Genomic DNA, 17,211 nt, shown 5'->3' on the forward strand with positions numbered 1-17,211 from the left:
CATCCCTGGAGGTTTTTAAACTGAGACTGAGCGTGGCACTGAGTGCCATGATCTGGTAAAGGGACTGGAGTTGGACCAAGGGTTGGACTTGATGATCTGGGGGGTCTTTTCCAACCCAATCGATTCTGTGATTCTGTTCTATGATTCTAAGTGCCAAGTGCTGGCAGCGAGCAGGGAGCTGTGCTGGGACGCAGCTGGGTTTGCTCTGCATGGTTCTTGTTAAAATAAGAATGCATAGGATATCAGGGCAAAAACCTGGATATTGCTTCAGGATTGTTACATAATTCCTGGTTATGTATGAGTTCATGACTTGTTGCAGCCTTACAAACAACAAATCCAACACTTTCCTGTTCCCCCGCAGCCTCCCTGGGTTCCCGGAGCACTCCCGCCTGCCCCGAAGAGACCCTGCAGCCAACCCCATGGCGTCCGCTGCTGCCGTGCCTGTAGGATTCCACTATGAAACCAAGTACGTAGTGCTCAGCTACCTGGGGCTTTTAGCACAGGAGAAGCCGCAGGAGCAGCAGCATCCTCCTCCTCCTCCAGCTCAAGGTAACATTTGCTTGTTCCTCGGTAGCCATTTACACGCGCAGCTGTGCCTGCAGTCAGTCCCTGGGTGAGCCTGGGGGTTGGTGTGATGCATCTCTTGTTTTGTTCACTAAAAACCGAATAAATTTCAGTTGAAAGTGAAGAGATGTTGATGGAAGCAAAGTTATTTGTGTGTAGATTGCTGTTTTAATTTGAGATGTGTCAGGACTGACTGCTGTTAATGATGGAAGTGAGTGGTTTTAGTGGCTGTCTTCAGGCTAGGAGGGATGGATATGGATGCACTGAATTTGGTGGGTCTATATTCCTTGAATCTGATGGATATATATCCATTGAATTTGATGGGTCTATATCCATTGAATTTGAGCCCATGCTGGCTTTTTGGGGAACACACACATGGAAGCAAGCAGGGGTGAGGTGGTGTTTACCAGCTAAACTGAGTGATGGCTTGAGCAATCTCCTGTGCTAAATAGTTTTGCCCTATTACCTTAAGGCTTCTGTTGTCAGTCAGGCTGAGGTGTGGCCTGTGCTGCATCTATTTATTTATTTATTTTTAAGAAGTCAGGGACTGCGTGGACTCAGATGTTTCTTCCAGAAGAGGTTTATACATAAAAGAGGGTAAATAAATAAACAGAAGGCAAAATAAAAGAAATTTGATAGGTTGTGTTTCACATAATTCTAGGAAGTAAAGCTTTTCTTTATTTTGGCAAGCACTTAAACAGTGTTTGTCAGGAGTGCTTGGGTGAATTGTCACTTCTTAATGATGTTTTTTAGTCACTAGTAGTTCCTATGATTCAGAACTTACTCTCATTAAAGGAGTATTAAAAATACTGAAACCAAACAAAGTCTTTAGAATATTTTTTGACAAGCCTTTAAGAATGCAAACTGTCATTTACTGAACTGAACTGTCATGAAGTGAGAAACTCCTGAGAAGAAAAGACTGCATGAAAGTTATGACAGAAATGATTTTCAGTTTGGCACTAAAGCATAAAGCATATGCTGGCTGTATTATATATAATTCATAAAATTAGTCTTAGTATATTTAATTAATTTAATCTTAGTATATTTAAAGTATGTCTGCTATTTCCACTTTGACTGCATCTGTGGTCCATGAAAGTAGAGGCACCTTTGTGCCAAGATGCTATTTCATAAAATCCTTAGTTGAAAAATGTGCTTATTTTAGGAATAATGTCTCACTCTGAATATCCCATCCAGTTATAACTGGGCTGGAACTGGAAATGTATTGAGTACCTATAAAGTTTTAATGTGTAAGAGTCTTCTTTGTTCTTATCAATGCAAGATTCAGAAAGGAAACTGTTGGCCTTCAAGATTTTAAATAATTATTTGTCTCTAGTTACCTTTGAAATATTTGCAAATTGAGGGGAAACCTTTTAACTGATTCTTGTTACTGAACCTCAGAGCTTCTAATTTGAATTAAAAAGCAACATCAAGCTACAAATGCTTAAATTTTTGTAGTTGGTTAAGATGACTTTGAAGCTCTTGAGTGAAGATAACTAGTGAGTCAGCTTTTCAGATATTGTTTAGATGTGCTAACCTGTGTGACAGCAGGCTGGAGCAGGATTTGCTACTAAAATACTCTAAATCATTTGTACTTTACAAATCTGTTCTTTCATCCTTGTTGCTCTAAACCTTCCCTTTTAAACAGGGAATTTTCCTACATTTTCCCCACCTCATTCCCAATACCAGGCAGTGCCCACAAAGTCTCCTCTCCTGGTCATCTTGCACTGTACTTAGATCTCTCCTTCAGTCCTTTCATTGCTTTCTGATTGAATCCTCTGGATAAAAAAATTTTCCCATTTCATTTGCCATCAGTTTCTCACTCTGTTTTGTAAAGCCTTGGATGGACTTCAGGCTGTACTGAACCAAGTGCAAACACTTTATCCTTCTGCTTCAGGATTTGTTTTATTCTTTCCTAACTCTTCTCCTGGTGCTTTGCTGCTTTCCATGCTTCCCATGGCTTTTATTTGTCTGACAGCTACTTTTTAAAAATCCTTTCTCCTACTTATTCTCTCCTGCTTGTAAACAAACAGTGTTTCAGCTGCACTTCCAGGGTATGTGTGGCAGCAGCCCTGTAGTTGTTTTGAAGTGCTGTGTGCACCTTCTCTGGCTGTTTAGGGGTTTATACACACAGTCTAGATCTCCCTGTTGTCTGGCACGTGGCTGATGCTCCTTGCTGTGCTCTGCTCCATCTGCTCTGTGTTCTCCCCCAGGAGGGGACCAGCAGCCCATAATGGATGTTTCCCGCCCTGCCTAATGCACTGCTGGGACAGAGAGGGGTGTTACAGTCCCAAGTGTGGCCTGAGAACCTGAAAAGAACAAGAGAGATGTGAGAGCCGGTAAATGAAAATGGAGAGTTGTTGTCTAAAATCCTGTCATGAGGAGGAAACTTCTGGGTTTTGGCAGCAAAGGCATAGGAGGGGTAATAACAGCTGAAGTGGCTTGGGTGCTTGTCAGTGTGTTTTTCAAGCACCATCATCAGTCTGATGATCCCAAGTTACTTCCACTTGATTTCTGTGGCCCTTTAAAACACTGGTTAATTGTCCTTCTACTCTCTTTGGCTGAACTGTTAATTATGGAATCATAGAATCGATTGGGTTGGAAAAGGCCTCCAAGATCATCAAGTCCAACCCTTGGTCCAACTCCAGTCCCTTTACCAGATCATGGCACTCAGTGCCACGGCCAATCTCACCTTAAAAATCTTTAGGGATGATGAATCCACCCCCTCTCTGGGCAGCCCATTCCAATGCCTGATTACTCTCTCTGGAAAGAGTTTTTTCCTGATCTCCAGCTTAAATGTCCCCTGGCAGAGCTTGAGCCCGTGCCCCCTTTTCCTATTGCTGAGTGCCTGGGAGAAGAGACCAGCCCCCACCTGGCTAGAACTTCCTTTCAGGTAGTTCTAGACAGTGCTGAGGTCACCTCTGAGCCTCCTCTTCTCCAGGATTTCAGTAAAAAGCACCTGTTGCATAAACTTGTTTTGTTTTAATTTGGTTACTGTGCTGAGAGACTTGTCATGGGAAAAATTAAGCAGTGATTTGTGCTATTGCCTCTTTCCTTTTCAGGTGCAGAACACTTTTACTTATTTCATGTTTCATCCATATGAGGCCTTGACTCTGATTTATGGTACTTTGTATATTTTTCTTAGACCCAAATGAGCTCGTTTTCTTGCTCTGTCTTCTGAATCAGATTACAATATAATGGAAGTATCCAGAAAGACTCGTTTTAGTTTGCCCTTGTAGTTTTTACCTCTTTGGTGTTCCTCAGAGTGGGAGGGTGAGGGACTCCTCTAGAGGGCAGTTCAGTGCAGCATCCTAATTACAGCCACCTTCTGTCACCTGCTGGAGGATCTTCTGGCTTTCCATTGTGGAAATAAGGAAATATGGCACACGAGGTGTGAATGTTTCTGTACCTCCCCTGAGTCTCCCCAGAAGTCTCCCACATTTTAGTGTGGTTTCAATGGGCCAGTTCAACCAAGGAGTGCATCTGATGGTTCAAAGAACCCAATCCTTCCCAACAGGAGTGGGAAGTTCATCTCTGCCAGAACTAGTAGATGAGATTGAATTCTTTTGCCCATTCCCCTTCCTTTCCTCCTACCATCATCTGCCACAAACCTTTGCTTTCCTGCATTTTGTACTAAAGACTTTTTTCTGATGTATGACTTTTTGTTCCAGAAGCTCAGAGTAAATCTTTAAGTTACGTGATAGGTTTCAAGTTAAAACTTCTCAATTTTGGAAACTGTAATAGATTTTGCCAGACTGATGGTTTTGGAGGATTTTTATTTAGTGAATAGAAAATTCAGACAAATTATGTAGAAAATTAACTCACTGTGTTTCCTTTTGGATCTCTTGGTTGGTCTTAATTTTGTTGCAAGAAAGATGTCTGTTATTACAAGCACTGAAATCACTTTTGGCTTCAAGCAAATGAGGCCAATCTAAGTTAACACCTGATTAATACTTTGATATTTTTATTTAGATAAGCTTTGCTTCAGTGCAGGGACTGAAGAGAGGACCCTCTGCAGTATTCCAGACTCGTGAAGAAAAGAGTTTTATTGGACAACCCAAACTTTTAACAGTATGGCTCTGTAGTTTTTTGCAGTGGATTTCAGTGCCTCCAGAGAAAAATCCAGCAAGTTTAGCAAGTTTAGTGGAATGGTTTGAGAGATTTTCCCTGTTAGATTTGGCAGAATAGTGATTCTGCATAACAGCCACTTCAGTTTGTTGAAAACACAGTTCATTAGCAATAAATTCTGTTACTTTTTGGTAGGTTTTCAGGTAGATGTATAGTACCAATTGCTCAGATAAACTGATGAAACACAGAGTAAGATCCCACCTGTGTAAGTTCATGTGGTTTGAGGCAACAAGTGAGTACATACATTTAGAATGTGTGGAAGCTCCAGTTGTCTGTTCATTACACTCGGGAGAGATGTTTTAGTATTTTTCAGAACTCTTGTCATACCTATAACTACTGGTTCATGCACAGAAAATAAATACTAGGTATTGAAAAACATCTCTGCATTTCCCTCTGGAGTCACACTCATTATAGAAGCTCCCACTCGGCTGAAGTTGTTGGTACTGCTTAGTTTTTAAGTGAGTCAAGGTACTTTGTGATTCACTGTATTTGTACTATAAATACTGGGTGTTCCATCAAGGAGGGACTTTGAGTGTGTTCTTCTTTTTTTAATGTACTTCCCCATTGTTTGTGCTTCACCATCCCATGAGCCTGTGGCTATAACAAGGATTGAGAAGGAAAGTAGTTTTTCTGTGTTTTCCTTGACAGAATGAGAAATCTTAAATAACCCCTTAACTCAGAGAGCATCTGGAAGATTTATAATCAGTTCCATTACTGCATGGTGACATAGATTAGCCAAGAGGTGAACAAGGGTTTGACAGTTTTACAGTTTTCCTGGGGTGGCTGCTATTCATAGTACTTTAATCCAATTATTATGCTCTTTTGACCATTTATTGTCTGTTTTGGAGTTACTGTATGAAGTGCTATATGTAGTTAATGATCAAGCCTTTTCTGTGGTTTGCCACACACTTTCTTACAGCTGAGCACTGTTGAACTGGGTTACTGAGAAGAATGTTTTTATTTCTTCATACTCCATCTCTGTAGGAAATGAAGGAGGTTTTTAGGTGGTTTTACCTTAGATGATTAACTCATTATTAGAAACTTTCCTCTCAAGGAAAACACACCTGTTTTGGCTGAAAAGGTACACACTGTAGGTCAGACCAGTCCAGTTCATGGTAATGAGGAAGCTCTTCCCTGAACTGAGGCAAGGAGGGAGAGTTTTTGGAGTGTGAATTCGCTCTAGGAATGTGAATTCCCACTTGATAAAGCCTCCTCTCTGCCCACAAGGAAAGGCAAACAAACAACAAAAACCCCCAAAAAACTTAATTGTCAATGTCTTGTCTCTTTTGGTTCTTAATATTTTAGACTTTCTTAGTTTCTTTTAGGCTGAGCCCTTTTGTTGAAGAATAAACATGTTTGTAGGGATCTCCTTGTGGTTGCTGCTGCCCCTTGTTGGCTGCAGGATTTGGCACAGGCACTGTAGGATCAGATGTGCACACTCTCTGGTTGTGATGAATGACTTCCCATCCCTCCTCCTCCGGGATCAGACCTGGGGAACGGGTTAGTCTTGTATTGTTAGTAAACTTCTGGCATGGCCTTGCCAGTGGAGTTCTACATTTATTTAGTAGTCTGATGGTCAGTGATGCGGCACTCGGTGGACAAAGAGAACACATTTTCCTCTGCTTTTCATGTTACCTCTAAATACCTGAAAACCAAAATCTTAAGAAAAAACTGTGCAAAAGGGAACATTTGTTCCAAAAATAGAAAGTAGAATGGACTAACCTGGTTGTGTAAGGCTGTGTAGCAGAGGTTTGTTGGGAGAGGCCTTGCAGAGCTGGTCTGCTGAAAGCCCACAGGAGGCAAACCCATTTCTAGAGCACAGGAAAGTATTCAGTGTTTGTGGCTCTTACAAGCCATTTCTGGTGTGACCATTTGCATAATTAAATGATGAACTTATGTTCTCATCTGTTATAAGCTGGTTTTGCTGTTTTATTCCACCTGTTTGCAAAATGACTTGGAAGTTGTCTAAAGGAGAAAATTATATCCCTCAATTAGGACTTTTGCTGTTGGAATAGAGAATCATAGAATTGATTGGGTTGGAAAAGACCTCCGAGATCATTGAGTCCAACCCTTGGTCCACCTTCAGTCCCTTTACCAGATCATGGCACTCAGTGCCACGCTCAGTCTCAGTTTAAAAACCTCCAGAGATGGTGAATCCACCACCTCTCTGGGCAGCCCATTCCAATACCTGATTACTCTCTCTCTAAAGAATTTTTTTCTGATCTCCAACTTCAATTTCCCCTGGCAGAGCTTGAGTTCGTGCCCCCTTGTCCTATTGCTGAGTGCCTGGGAGAAGAGACCAACCCCCACCTGGCTGGAACTTCCCTTCAGGTAGTTCTAGACAGTGATGAGGTCACCTCTGAGCCTCCTCTTCTCCAGGCTAAACACCCCCAGCTCCCTCAGCCTCTCCCCATAGGACTTGTGCTCCAGTCCCTTCTCCAGCCTTGTTGCTCTTCTCTGGACCCGCTTCAGCATCTCAATCTCTTTCCTGAACTGAGGGGCCCAGAACTGAACACAACACTCAAGGTGTGGCCTCACCAATGCAGAGTACAGGGGAAGAGTCACTGCCCTGGGCCTGCTGGCCACGCTATTTTTGATACAGGCCAGGATCCCATTGGCCTTCTTGGCCACCTGGGCACACTGTTGGCTCATGTTGAGCTTCCTGTCAATTAGTACCCCCAGGTCCCTTTCTGCCTGGCTGCTCTCCAGCCACTCTGTGCCCAGCCTGTGGTACTGCAGGGAGTTGAATATGCTCTTCTCCAACATGCTGGTCAATGTACAGGAGCCACAGAAAGCTGAAGTCCATTCATAATTGAGGGAATAAACAGTGCAAGTCACTGGTCTGGGAGAGACAGGGTTTTGATGTTTTGGCATGACTGATTGGTCAGGTGCTCTTGGAATCAGCAGCTGCTGCAAAGCTGTGGGTGTTACGAGATAGAAACCATTGACTGCCGCGCTGATTATCTAAACAGCTCTTTTGTGCGCTGGCAGCAATGGAATTTCTCTTCCTTCCACTTTCCGTGTGACTTGTTATCAAGTATGACAGCTTGTCATGTGTGATCATCATCTCATTAGTCTCATGGGAACGGTGCTGTTCCGATCTCCCTGTCCCCTCCGTGCACGGGGGAGTCGCAGGAGGCTCAGGTTGAGTTCACACTCGCACAGACTTGTTGCACTTGGCTGTGCAGCAGCAGCTCAGCCCTTCAGAGGGGAGACTGAAAGGGACTGACAAGGCATTAACCAAAAGGAGGAACAGTTTGCTCCCCTCTGGAATTTATTGTTCACAGTGGCAAAGAAGAACTGCTTGGGAAGGGATTTAAGAAGCTGAATGAAGTTATTCTGAACCTGAAGGGAAGTTCTAGCCAGGTGGGGGTTGGTCTCTTCTTCCAGGCACTCAGCAATAGGAAAAGGGGGCACGAACTCAAGCTTTGCCAGGGGAAATTTAAGTTGGAGATCAGAAAAAAATTGTTTCCAGAGAGAGTAATCAGGCATTGGAATGGGCTGCCCAGAGAGGTGGTGGATTCACCATCCCTGGAGGTTTTTAAACTGAGATTGGCCGTGGCACTGAGTGCCATGATCCGGTAAAGGGACTGGAGTTGGACCAAGGGTTGAACTTGATGATCTTGGAGGTCTTTTCCAACCCAACCGATTCTATGATTCTATGTGTGGTTAAGTAAAATGGAAGTCAACTGACTATCCCTTGTTCTTTTAGCCTGGTCACATAAATGAATGAAAACATTTTGCACTGACTTAAGCACCTATTGGTTTAGAAAGGTTTTGTTTCACAGATATCCACAAGTGCTGAGTCTTTAAGCATTAACATGTGTTCAGTGCCTTGATGCTGTGGATTTTTAACCTTTTCAGACTTAGGGAATGAAGTGGCTGGAATTGGGATTACTAAGCAAAGGAAGTTTTGTTGACAATTTTATTTGTTTATTTCAGGAGTAAGTTGAAACAAAATTCACTGTTATATTCCTGTGGACGTAACAGAGATCTGTTTTATCTCTTAAGTAGGACATTTTAAGGAATGGAATGAATGGAAGAAGATTTCAATGGTGGGCTTAGTGAAGTTTGGTGAAAATAAGAGAACAGTTAATGGAACTGTTGCCTTCAGAATGGGATTTGAAGTCATACTTAAAAGCTGATGGAAGAAATAAAGATGAACAAATCTAAAGAAAAAGCAGCTAAATAGCAAGAGTTTTGAGCTACAACTCTGTCCAGACATTTGGTCTTTGCATTGGTACCCATCCCATAAAAGTTACACGTGTAGTTACCTTGCCATTCTGCCTGATATTGGAAAGGCTGACATTGACCAGGCAGTTCCTTCAAGATCCAAATGTCTTAAATACCTTGGATTATTTGGAGACAGTTTTGTGTCTGTTTTGGATCTGCATGATGAGTGAAATGGCTGAAACAACTTTTTGTTGAAAAATATGTAGAGTCAGGACATGGAATATGTATTTGTGATCCCAAACCACGGCATGTGTCCTGGGGATATGCACCTATGTCAAATTCCTAAATTGCTCAATTTAGGATGAGAATTGACAGTTGACTGATCATTGTGTTCTTTGCCTCTGGTCTTACTTGTGAGTCTGGTCTGAAATGGTTTCATTGTGGCCTGTAGACTCCTCATGGCCAGGGACATGAGGCACAGTTCGTGGATTTCAGGACTCTTCATTGATGTCATTGCATAGTTGCTCAGAGTATTATTGTTGATTTTGCAGACATCAACATAAGTTTTATATTTTGGTACTGAAAGTCACACTTACACCAGTCTGCTTTGTTTTGGTGTAATTTGGTAATGATGGTATTAGTTTTAGTGGCTGTCTGTTTATGCACCTTGGTTTGATTTTGGTCTTAAATTTAAGATAAGCTCGTTTTTAAAGCTGTTATGTATTCTGTTTGTAACTTTATAGGTTTGGGTTGGGTGGGTTTTTTTCAGATATTTAAAGCACCTGTTCTGTTTTGAGTTGGCCTGAACTTTATGTGTTTCTGGGTTCATTTAATCAGTCCCTTATGGAATCACACTTGTTGCTGTCTGGAACAGAACTATCACCTTGAATTCCTTAATATTTCAATGTCATGTTCCATTGTCTACCTTGTTTGAAATACGGAATTGAGACATTTGAATGATTTGTCTGGTTTCTTCTAGGGACTCAACAACAGCTTTTGGCACAACATGCTTTGGAGAAAGAGGCTTTGGAGAAGATTAAAGTAGAAATCGAGGAGGAGCTAAAACATCTTGATGAAGAAATTTTGGAAGGTGCTCTTGAGGTTTTCCCATTTCAATCCATAATCTCTATGCACAATAATGGTGGTTAATTTGTAACAAGTACTCAAGTCAGAGATTTTTGAATGAATTGAATCTCTTTACCCTCCTCCCCCCACAAGATTTCCACACATTGTCACATGAAGTGGATGGTTAAATGCTGCCATTTGGAGTGCTGGGGCCCAGCCAAGGCAAAAAAATGGATGACATTTAATAGGCTACTATAAATAATGAAAAGTAAGCAGCCCTTACGCTGCTGAGGTTGATGGCAGAAGTCCTCAGCTGCCAACATTCTGAGGAGTGTGAACTTAAACCATCAGATTTCTCACTTCCAGCAGGTCTATTTTTTGTGACATGCTTTGACATAGAAGTGGCTTTTACAGGATTCCCAGTGAGGGATGATTTGAAAATAATCTTTGCTTTGTGTGTGTATGGCAAATTGGAAGTCTGAAGTAGAAAGACTGCAAGTTCATTCATGTACAGCTTTCTTAGAAGTTTTAAACTGAGAAGGAAAAGGTTGTATAAACTAAATAATATCTTAAAAAATGATACTGTAGTACTGCTGCAGAAATGTCTGTGTGTGGGCAAATTTAATCATGGAAAAGAGGCTCCCTTGCTGCTCCATTAGGGTTGGCATCATCTTAAAACTGAGAATAGCTGCACATTGCCACAAACCTGCTGCCCAGGATGCAGTTGTGAAAGAAAGAGCTGGAGGGGAAATGTAGCTCAAAGTCATCTCTGGCTTGTAAGTAGCACTTGCAGAATGTATTTGGACATTGTTTTACTGATTTGTTCATAACATGCTTTGTCTACAGAGCCGTGATTTCTTCATCCCTCACATAAGTTGTGTTAACTGCTGGGATAAGAAATCTGAGGCTTTGCTTCTATGAGTCTATTTTATTTTGTATACTTTTTTCTCTCAGCATTTACCACCACAGGGTTTGACTGCCACACTTCCCCAGTGTTCAGCCCTGCCAATCCAGAGAGCTCGATAGAAGACTGCTTGGCTCATCTGGGGGAGAAAGTGTCCCAGGAGTTGAAGGAACACCTGCACAAAGCACTGCAGAGCTTGCTTAGCAAGTGAGTTTCCATTTGCTTTTGCAAAGGGAAGGTGTTCCCTTTTGCACTGTGGCTGCTGCTGAGGAGGGAACTGCATCTGGTATTGCATTTCTTTCTTTCTCAGTGTTCCTTTATTTGGCTGGTTTTTTGTGTTGTAACATAGAAATACTTCTTTGGTATTTGGCTTTTGCAGTAATGTAAGATCTAAAATCCTTCTAAGCTTGTTTCACTGAACTTCTGAGGCTGATTGAAGGGTTTGAGTTACTGGTGAAACTGGCAGCTGCCATTGCCAATGTCATGAGTGCTGGGCTGTAGCCACATTAAATTCTTTCACCTTAGAGTGGAGCTGAAGGTTGGTTTGTAGTCTGGCTCCTGATGAGTGGGAGAGTTTGCCTGAAAGGATGGTGGTTCAGTGCTTTGTGACCCCCCTTCAGGTGCACATCTGGAGCAGATGTAGGCCCTGGACTAACCTTGGGGCCGTAAGAGCTCTCCTGCCAGTTTAAGCTGATCATTTAAATAGCACATTGTACTTGACAGGCTGGTGTCTTGATTAATGTCTTTTGAAAATTGGTGAGATTGTTGTGGTTGCTTGGTTATCTGTTACAAATTACCAGCCTGAATTTAATGGGTCCACATGAACTACATGAAGCTTTTCTGAGTGACCTCCACAGTGTGTCTGTAGAGAGCTGGAGTTGGAAGGTGCTGCTTTAGGGACGGTTACATAAATGCATTTGTGAAGGCAACGTTAGCAAACAGCTCACTGAGTCTGTGTTTTGTGGATTGGTTAAAATAATGTGGCTCAAAAGAGGATGAGAATCTCCAGAAATACTTTTTCAAAGAGTTTGTGTAGCTGTTGGTGAACTGTTGGAAGAGAAAGGAACCGGAAGCCTGGAAATCAGTGCCGGGTGTAAACTTTGTTCCATGGGGCTTGAGTCTTCCATATATGTGTTGGAGAGGCATCTCATATCCTTGTGAAGGGAATACCCCTCATGGCAGACTTCTGGAAAATACAGATTTGGAATTCGTTCCATCTGAACAAAGGAAACACCCTTTTACTGTACAGGTGGCCGAGCACTGGCACAGGTTGCCAACGAGGGCTGTGGAGTCTCCACACTTGGAGATACTCAAAGGCTGTCCTGGTCAGTGTTCAGTAGGAGACTGTGACAGAGCGAGGAGGTTGGGAAGGATGTTCTCCAGAGGTCCCTTCCCACCTCAACCACGCTGTGATTCCTGAACTAGCCCATATATTCCTTAACTAGCTTTCAAGTTGACAAATAGGGGTTGACCTTTTGTGACCAATATAATTTGGAACCGACTGTTCAAGTCAGGTAGGATGGGGCTTTGGGAAGCCTGATGTAGTGGCAGATCCCCCTGCATGTAATCTTTAGAGGTCCCTTCCAACCCAAACTGTCCTGTCACTCTGTGACCTTTGTCTGGATTTCACACCAAAGGTGCCACGGACATCTGACTAGAGAGATGAAGATGGTGGCTCTTTTTCCATGAGTCATCCAAGGAAAAAGTGCACTTAAGCGGCAAAAGATGTGCCAGTTGTAGCTCTAGAAATGGCAGCAGCTAATCTGCCTTTGCAGGCCAAGCATTAAATCCCATGTGGCCTTAAAAACTTGTGCTTTGTGTCTTCTGAAGAGCTGAGGTTTTGAGAAATACCTCACTAACACACTAAAAAAATCAGACTGGCAGTAAGTTGGAAAATGAGCAGTATGTCTTGCAACCAATCCTTTTTGTGTGTCTGAAATGTTATGTTGAAATAACAGCATTTTAAGTTTAAATGTCTTGGAGGTAGTTGGTAGTTGGCTGACTGACATTGAGGGGTCATATGTCGTGCACTCCAGGTACATTCTTTTTGGAAAGTTCCTGAAATGAGGTCTTTGAAAATTACGTGGTTCTAGCTTGTTGGTAGCCTGATGTTCTGGGCTTCTTATGTTTTCTCTGGGAAAATGCTGGCATTTTGAGTAATATTTTCATTTATATATGTACATACATGCATAAAAATCTGGAATGCCTGTGAAACTGTGTAGCCTTTTTCTAAGGCAAACCAGGGCTACTGTTTAATCTCATGAGAATATCCTTCCTGCAGCTGTTCTTGCACTTCTCATCCCACTGATTGATTTGGATTTGTGTTTTAAAGAACTAATGTACCAAGGAAGGGAAGAGAATGCACTTAAAATGACAAACCCAAATTATGTTTTCCTCACTATGCTTTAACTCTGTTACCCATGTTTAAAGTCTTAGATTATAAAAAAGTTACATGCTAGAGCTTAGAAATTTTGCAGCATGTCAAAGAACCTACTTATCTAATGTCTTGTAAGTAGATTAGTATCAAATTACTATGACATTCACTTAACCAGTTATATGAAATTCTGTAACTGAGAGAAGGTGGAGCCTTCCTGACCCTGCTGGTCCTGATGTTTTATGTCCTGAAACACAAGACTTGTTAGCCCTGCAAAATTATTTGCTGTAATACATGCGAAAATGTTTTGTTCTCGGGAAACTGAGAATTTTATTTTATTCTTGGTCTTTTGTTTCCTTTTATAACTTTCAGTGTTGGTTTAACTTCTGCAGGCCGGTGACATATCAGGAATACCGAGAGCGCACACAAGAGGCAGCTGCTCATGCCAGTGGGTGGAACAAGGTACCAAATAAATGACTTTAACTTGGATGTATCTCATATCTATTTGATGTCCAATGTACAGTTGTGCTTCACAGAGGGCCAAGAATAGAAAGAACCCATTTGGTTTTAATATCAAATAAATTGCACTCTCAGAATGGTAGATGTGCACAAACTGAGTAGTTTTTAGATAATTTAGTCAGAAGTTACAGAATGGAAATATTAGGTCAGCCTTATTATAGTAAAATGAAAAGTTAGAGATGCTTCTTGACTGTTTTTTAATAATAATTAATCATTTTTAAACTTCTAAGAGAGGTTTATTTCTGTAGCAGTTTTGTAATGAAATCTGAGACAGATGTTTTTGTAATAATTCTTTCCTGTTTCTCTGCTCCCGTGTCATGTTTAAAATACATGTAAAATAGAGTGCTGAACATGAAAATAAAAATTGACATTATCTTCATGATACTTAAATTGTTCAAAAAACAAGCATAGTGTGCCTGCCTGGTTTCTGGAGCAGTTCTCTCAAATGGGATGAAACTTCTTTTTAAAGAAATATGCAAATCTGTAAGTGAACTGAAGCTTCTCTTTAAAACAAAATGCAAATCTGTAAATGAACTGTCTTTATAATATAATACTTTTAATGTAGAATGAGTAGGATTACTCTTCCCAGATTCACCTTTCATTAATCATTCAAAGTCATCACCTTTGTCATTCTTGGGTGAGTAGTTCAGTGGACATCAGGAAAATAATTAAATGAAACAACTGTTTGCAAGTTTAATCACAATTTGAGTGTTAAAATTTAGTCTTAAAATAGAACAAGAAATCTTTTTCCCCTCTCTACATTTTTCCCCAGAAATACTTTTCCTTGACTATATTTCCCTGCTTACTTCAGAATAATCATCTAACCAAGGGTGTGGGCACTTGTAAAGCAGTTTATTTAAACATTGCATGCCAAGTTACTGCCCATGGCTCCAGCAATTATAATTGCTTTATGTGTGTGCTCTTTCAGTTTGTCATCTTGTGATTCACAGCGTTTTAGTTTAAACAACCATGAAATCTGATTATCAAGAAGGTGGCTTAAGCAAGCACATTTTACTTTTCAGTTGGTGAGGACTAAAAACAAGCATAAAACCAGTCATTGTGGCTCAGCTGGCGAGGGAGGAGGTGGGTGGGGCTTGTCAGTGGCCTGGGGCCTGTCAATGCTTTTGGAACCACCCCTTGGAGAAACAGCCCTGGGTAGATGGACTGGCTGTTTGGGGTTTATGGTTCAGCCTTCATTCCTGCAGTGCCTGGGGCTCCTGAGGTTTGGTCTCCATCACTTCATGGTGGAGAATGTCATCCAGAATGTCTTTGTCATCAACTTTGCTTGTCCATGATATTTGTTGATACAAAACTTATAGTCAGAATCAAACCAGATGGAAATTTTGTAGACTGGCACAGCATCTGTTTGTATTGTTTTTGTGGTAACTTGATGCTTCAGGAATGCCCAGCAGTTCCTTTAATAATTCTTGTTTTGAGGACATGGAATACATTTGTGTTGGTTTCATTTCCTTTTAAATTCCTTTTCATCTTAATCAGAATTGTATTTTATAACAGAAGAGATCTAGATGTCTTTCATAGAATCACAGAATCGATTGGGTTGGAAAAGACCTCCAAGATCATCAAGTCCAACCCTTGGTCCAACTCCAGTCCCTTTACCAGATCATGGCACTCAGTGCCACAGCCAATCACAGTTTAAAACCCTCCAGGGATGGTGAATCCACCACCTCGCTGGGCAGGCCATTCCAATGCCTGATTAGTCTCTCTGGAAAGAATTTTTTTCTGATCTCCAACTTAAATTTCCCCTGGCAGAGCTTGAGTTCGTGCCCCCTTGTCCTATTGCTGAGTGCCTGGGAGAAGAGACCAACCCCCACCTGGCTAGAACTTCCTTTCAGGTAGTTCTAGACAGTGCTGAGGTCACCTCTGAGCCTCCTCTTCTCCAGGCTAAACAACCCTGTATCAGCCCAGCGTAATTTTCACTCTAAAGAAGCTGTTAAGGAAAACAATTTTAAGAAGTAGCTCTAAACAGTTGTAGTGTTAGGTGTAATTAGCAGCAAAATGAGGCTGTGCTGGGCTCAATTTGTGGAAATCTGGAAGCTGTACATTTGGGAGAACTGAAGCTCACTGCCTTTTATGACTGAATAAGAAAACACAACTAGCTGGGCTGGCAGAACAGAGTAACAGATCACTCCTTTATCCTGTAGTTTTTGGGTGGAGCAGAAATCAAAGATGCCCAGTGGCTGTGGCAGAGGCTGCCTGGGGGCAGCTGGGGAGGCGTCATTTCAGTCATACCAGCTGCCAAAGAACCTGCTCATTACACAAGTATGAGCAGAAGGGAGATCCCTGGAAAACGTAGCTGTTGTTTTTTCCCTTTAAAATTATAGATATTTTCCCAAGTGCAGTGGTATGTTTGAACTCTTGGGCAGATGAGTGGCACGTGGGGTGTAGAGGAATGGTTGCTGTTACTCAAATGTGAATATCCTTCTGAATGAGGAAATACTGCAGGGTAAACTAATACATAAGATCATCAGTTCTTCAATTGACACCCCACAGAAGCAAAGTTTATCCACAGACTTTAGAAGTGCTGGTTCTCAGTAAAATAATCCAGGAAAATATTTTTTTCCAGAAATTAAGATGTGAAAATAATAGGCATGATGTTGGATTCTGTAAAGAAAAAGTCTTCAACTTCCCTTTGAAATAAGGCTCATTAAAATAAAACAAAACCAAAACCACCTAAAACAGGGCAAATTATATTTCTGTAATAAAATCAATATAATTAAAAAGATTTAAATACCCCGCTGCTGAGTTTTTATGCTTTTTGCTTAAAAGTGAATATTACATATATGCTGCAAAATGCAAAATCCCACTATTGTGTATCATATGAAAGGATAACAGATACTGTTGTGGAGATCCAGTTGAACTGGTTAGCAGTCATCTTAGTGCCCCATTCCTACTGATTAATGGGACAAAGAATAATACAACAAAAATGTAAGAAATGATCACATGAAAAATTAGATGAATTTTATGTTGAAATAGTCAGAAGGTGCACAGAACTCCTGTAATTTTGGATTCAGCTTCTTCAAAGTCTCTGAACTTTCTTTGTAGTAGTAATTTTTTGACATACATTTAAATTTGTAGTAATGTACTGTGGGATTGCAGGAGTAAAATTTGCACAAGTCTTCCATTTACACAATCAGATATCTTCTGATAGTAAAGTGTTTTTTTAATGGTTCCCTTGAAGTTCTCCCCCCCCACCAGTTATTTTCTGTGTATGTTTTTCTTCAGTCACAAAACAAATAGCCCTTAGCATTACTTCCCAGGCATCCTAGGGGAGGGAACTGCCATTGCTTTCATCTGCAAAGGCTGTATTTTCACTTTGGTCTGGTTTAATCTCATCACCATTCACTCAGATACTCTCAGGTACAGAGAGCTGTTGTTAACCTTTATTTAAGTACTGTGAAGGTGTCTTAGTTTGAGGCAAAACCCAAAATGTTTACCAAAGAAACAGAGGAGAGGATTCCTCCACAAT

At 41.3% G+C, this 17,211-nt stretch overlaps 1 protein-coding gene across 2 annotated transcripts in view; it reads left to right on the plus strand.

The window, feature by feature from the left end:
* The window catches only part of BCL2L13 (BCL2 like 13), a 42,295-nt gene that overhangs the window by 3,763 nt on the left and 21,321 nt on the right, over positions 1 to 17,211 (plus strand). Inside the window, exons 2-5 of one of the 2 annotated variants that reach the window (XM_071551267.1) lie at positions 362 to 549; positions 9,842 to 9,952; positions 10,882 to 11,038; positions 13,598 to 13,667. In XM_071551267.1, the coding sequence (XP_071407368.1) occupies positions 420 to 549; positions 9,842 to 9,952; positions 10,882 to 11,038; positions 13,598 to 13,667 (468 nt within the window). In that variant the 5' untranslated portion in view covers positions 362 to 419. Of the gene's footprint in view, positions 1 to 361; positions 550 to 9,841; positions 9,953 to 10,881; positions 11,039 to 13,597; positions 13,668 to 17,211 lie in introns of those variants that run through there. The other variant, XM_071551269.1, reaches the window with a different exon arrangement.

Source organism: Pithys albifrons, chromosome 3, assembly GCF_047495875.1.
Source record: "Pithys albifrons albifrons isolate INPA30051 chromosome 3, PitAlb_v1, whole genome shotgun sequence".
In the NCBI taxonomy this organism is placed as follows: domain Eukaryota; kingdom Metazoa; phylum Chordata; class Aves; order Passeriformes; family Thamnophilidae; genus Pithys; species Pithys albifrons.